This window comes from Pinus tabuliformis, chromosome X (genome assembly GCF_031772625.1).
Source record: "Pinus tabuliformis cultivar Carrire ecotype Pingquan chromosome X, CPIR1, whole genome shotgun sequence".
Taxonomy (NCBI): domain Eukaryota; kingdom Viridiplantae; phylum Streptophyta; class Pinopsida; order Pinales; family Pinaceae; genus Pinus; species Pinus tabuliformis.
The window spans coordinates 1,503,130,265-1,503,133,369 of record NC_142308.1 but is presented as its reverse complement, the minus strand read 5'-3'; the positions used below and the strand labels follow the sequence as shown (position 1 = coordinate 1,503,133,369).

Here is a 3,105-nt window from a genome sequence, read left to right as displayed (position 1 = left end):
ACCCTGAAGATGACGAGGATCCAATCCCAGGGCTCCAAGGGAGCTCACCAAGGCAAAAATAAATGATGAAGATAGTCTCTTGGAATTGTAGGGGAATGGGCACCACAGTTAAGGAAGAAGAAATGAAGAGTTTAATAAGATTGGAAGCCACGGATATCCTCCTCATCCAGGAGACCAAATTAGAGGACACAACTTTCCTCCAAGCAAGCAAAAAATTTTGGAACAAAAGTGGAGCGCATGCAATCTCTGCCCGTGGAGCATCGAGAGGACTTGGGTCGCTCTGGAACACAAATAAGTTCTCATTAATCTCTGAGTCCTTGAATACCCATTGGATTTTTTTAAAAATGCAGCATTTAGATCCAAAGGAGATTATTTGTCTACTCAATGTGTATGCTCCTAACAATGCAGGGGAGAAAAAAAATTGCTAGGACTCCATCAAAAGTTTGGCAGATCTAGATAATCTGGAAAACATAATCATAGCTGGAGACCTAAATCTCACCTTCCTCTCAATAGAAAAAAGAGGAGGGAGCATAGTCAGAGATCCGACAAGAGAATGGGCGGAAGACCTCATGCAAGACTGGGATCTGCTAGATATAAAGCCGGTCACAGGCACGTTCACATGGTCAAATAAGAGAGTTGGACCGGGTCACATAGCGGCAAGACTTGATAGATTTTTTGTTCAAAGTTCTTTCCTGCTTCTTGGGTTAGAGACTAGAATGCGTATTCTCCATAGTAGTGTTTCAGATCACAAGCCCATCAGTCTAGAGTTGTTGACTTCTAAGGATTTGGGGCCTATCCCCTTCAGATTTAGCTCTCTATGGACTAAAGAGATAGACTTCATGCAAAAGGTCAAAGATTGCTGGAAAGAGCCAGTCAAGGGTTCTCCTTTCTTTGTTTGGGAGGAAAAACTTCGAAGAGTTAAAAGGATGCTGAAAGGCTGGGTTAAGACCTTGCCCAATCCCGCTGTGGACAGGAAAAAAATTCAAAGTGAATTGGAAAAACAACACCTCCACCTAGAAGCTGCCGAAATCACCAAAGAAGAGCTAGACAAGGAATCTCAGCTACAACAAAAGTTCCATAAGGCTTGTCTAGCAGAAGAAGAATTTTGGAGGCTCAAGTCAAGGAGTCTATGGCTCAAAGCTGGTGACCAAAATTCTTCTTTTTTCCACAAGCAGGCTCAAGCCAGGAAATGTCACAATTCTATATCTGAAATCAAAAAAGACAACTGCACTTTAAAAGATTTTGCCAGCATTAAGAGGGCAGCTTCAGATCACTTTGAGAAGATGTATAGTGAAGGCGTGGAGACTAGCCAAAACGAAAAACTGCTAGATGTTGTTCCCAACCTCATCACATCTAAAATGAACTAGGCTCTTGAAGGCAAAATCACCAAAAACGAAGTTAGGGAAGCCCTCTTTGCAATGGAACCCGACAAAGCCCCGGGCCCGGATGGTTTCATGCCCAGATTTCTTCAGACATGTTGGCAGATAGTTGAGAAGGAGCTTTTCAAAATGATCCAGAAGTCCCAAGAGTGTCAAAAAATTGGAGGCTGCACAAATTCAACATTCCTCGCCCTCATACCTAAAGAAAAAGGGGCAAACTCATTTAATAGATTCCGTCCTATATCCTTATGCAACATTGGATATAAAGTGATCACCAAGGTAATAGCAAACAGGTTGAAGAAAATCCTCCCCAAAATCATCCCGTAGAATCAAGGTGGATTTATACATGGCAGGCAACTAGTAGATAATTTCATCCTGGTCCAAGAGGCGATACATTCCAACCTTCATCGAAAAGAAAAAGGTATGGTCATTAAAATCGACCTAGCTAATGCATTTGATCGTGTAAGACATAGATTTTTGTTTGTTGTTTTGCACAAACTTGGCTTTGGACAAACTTTTATCAAGTGGATCAGAGCTTGTATTTTGGAACCCTGGATTGCACCTTTAGTGAATGGCAGGGCTGCTGACTTCTTCAAAGCTTCTAGAGGGCTGAGGCAGGGGTGCCCCCTCTCACCCCTCCTCTTTGTGTTGCAGGCCTCTATCCTCAGTTTCTACTTAAACAAGAAGCAACAAGATCAAGATATAGTTGGCCTGTGCATAGCAAGAGGGGTTAAGAGCATCAACCATGCCCTCTTCGCAGATGATACCTTGTTATTAGGGGCTGCAAATCAACTGTCTGAGAGCAAATTCAAAGAAGTGCTAGAAGACTACTGTCATGCATCGGGCAGTGAACTAAATAGGGGTAAGTGCCATGTTTACTGCTGGAATATCTCAGCTGTTGCTGCAAGTTCCATAGCCAGATGCCTAGGCTTTGCAGCTTCAGCATCCTGGACCTCCTTTAAATACCTTAGGCTGCCCATATTTCATAAGAGGGATAAGAGCAAGGACTGGCATCCCCAGATAGAAAAATTCAAAGCAAAAATGCAGGCCTGGGGATCCTCCTAGCTCAACATTGCTAGAAAATCAGTACTCATCAAATCTGTGCTTAGCAGCCTGTCGCTATTTCAATTCTCTGTTCTTTTGGCGCCGGTGGGAATCATTAAGAGGATGGAGGAGCTAATCAGGAATTTTCTCTAGAAAGGAGGCAAACAAAATGAGAAGAAAATCTCTCTGGTTAATTGGGAAATAGTTTCCAGACCGCTGCAAGAGGGAGGTCTAAACTATAAAAATCTAAGTATGCAGAATCTAGCAATGGGAGCCACGCTGATTTGGAAGATCATAGCCCCAAAGCCAGGATGGGTTCAACTGGCGCTGTCGAGGAAATATTTCAAAGGTCAGAGACTTCGGTGCCTGGAGCAGCCTAAAGACCATAACGGAACCTCACTCATCTCTCTAATTATTAAAATTGGCTCGCTAATAAGAGACAATGCCTACTGGATACCAGGAAATGGCAAACACATCAGGTTATGGGATGATAACATAATGAACAGGCCTTCGCTGGTGAACTCGAATCTTAGGAACGAGTTGAAGGTATGGATGGATGAAGCCAATATAAAAATGCTCTGGGACATATCGAATTGGTGTGGAGACAGCTGGTCTGGCAGAAACAGATCAACGTTCCATCCACGTTGCAGTCAGAATATGACACGTTGTTGAAGATGCTGCA

The 3,105-nt window shown here is 43.2% G+C and overlaps 1 protein-coding gene across 1 annotated transcript; it reads left to right on the top strand.

Moving 5' to 3' along the window:
* The first annotated feature begins 569 nt into the window (after positions 1–569).
* On the top strand, positions 570–1,367 carry LOC149145747 (uncharacterized). Its single transcript, XM_089452541.1, has one exon. It carries the CDS (start codon positions 570–572, stop codon positions 1,365–1,367), a length of 798 nt encoding a protein of 265 aa, XP_089308667.1.
* Positions 1,368–3,105: the final 1,738 nt, after the last annotated feature.

What these genes read in the sequence shown, in the direction of transcription:
- LOC149145747 (XM_089452541.1), top strand. Translation starts at nt 570, where the DNA reads ATGCAAGACTGGGATCTGCTAGATATAAAGCCGGTCACAGGCACGTTC.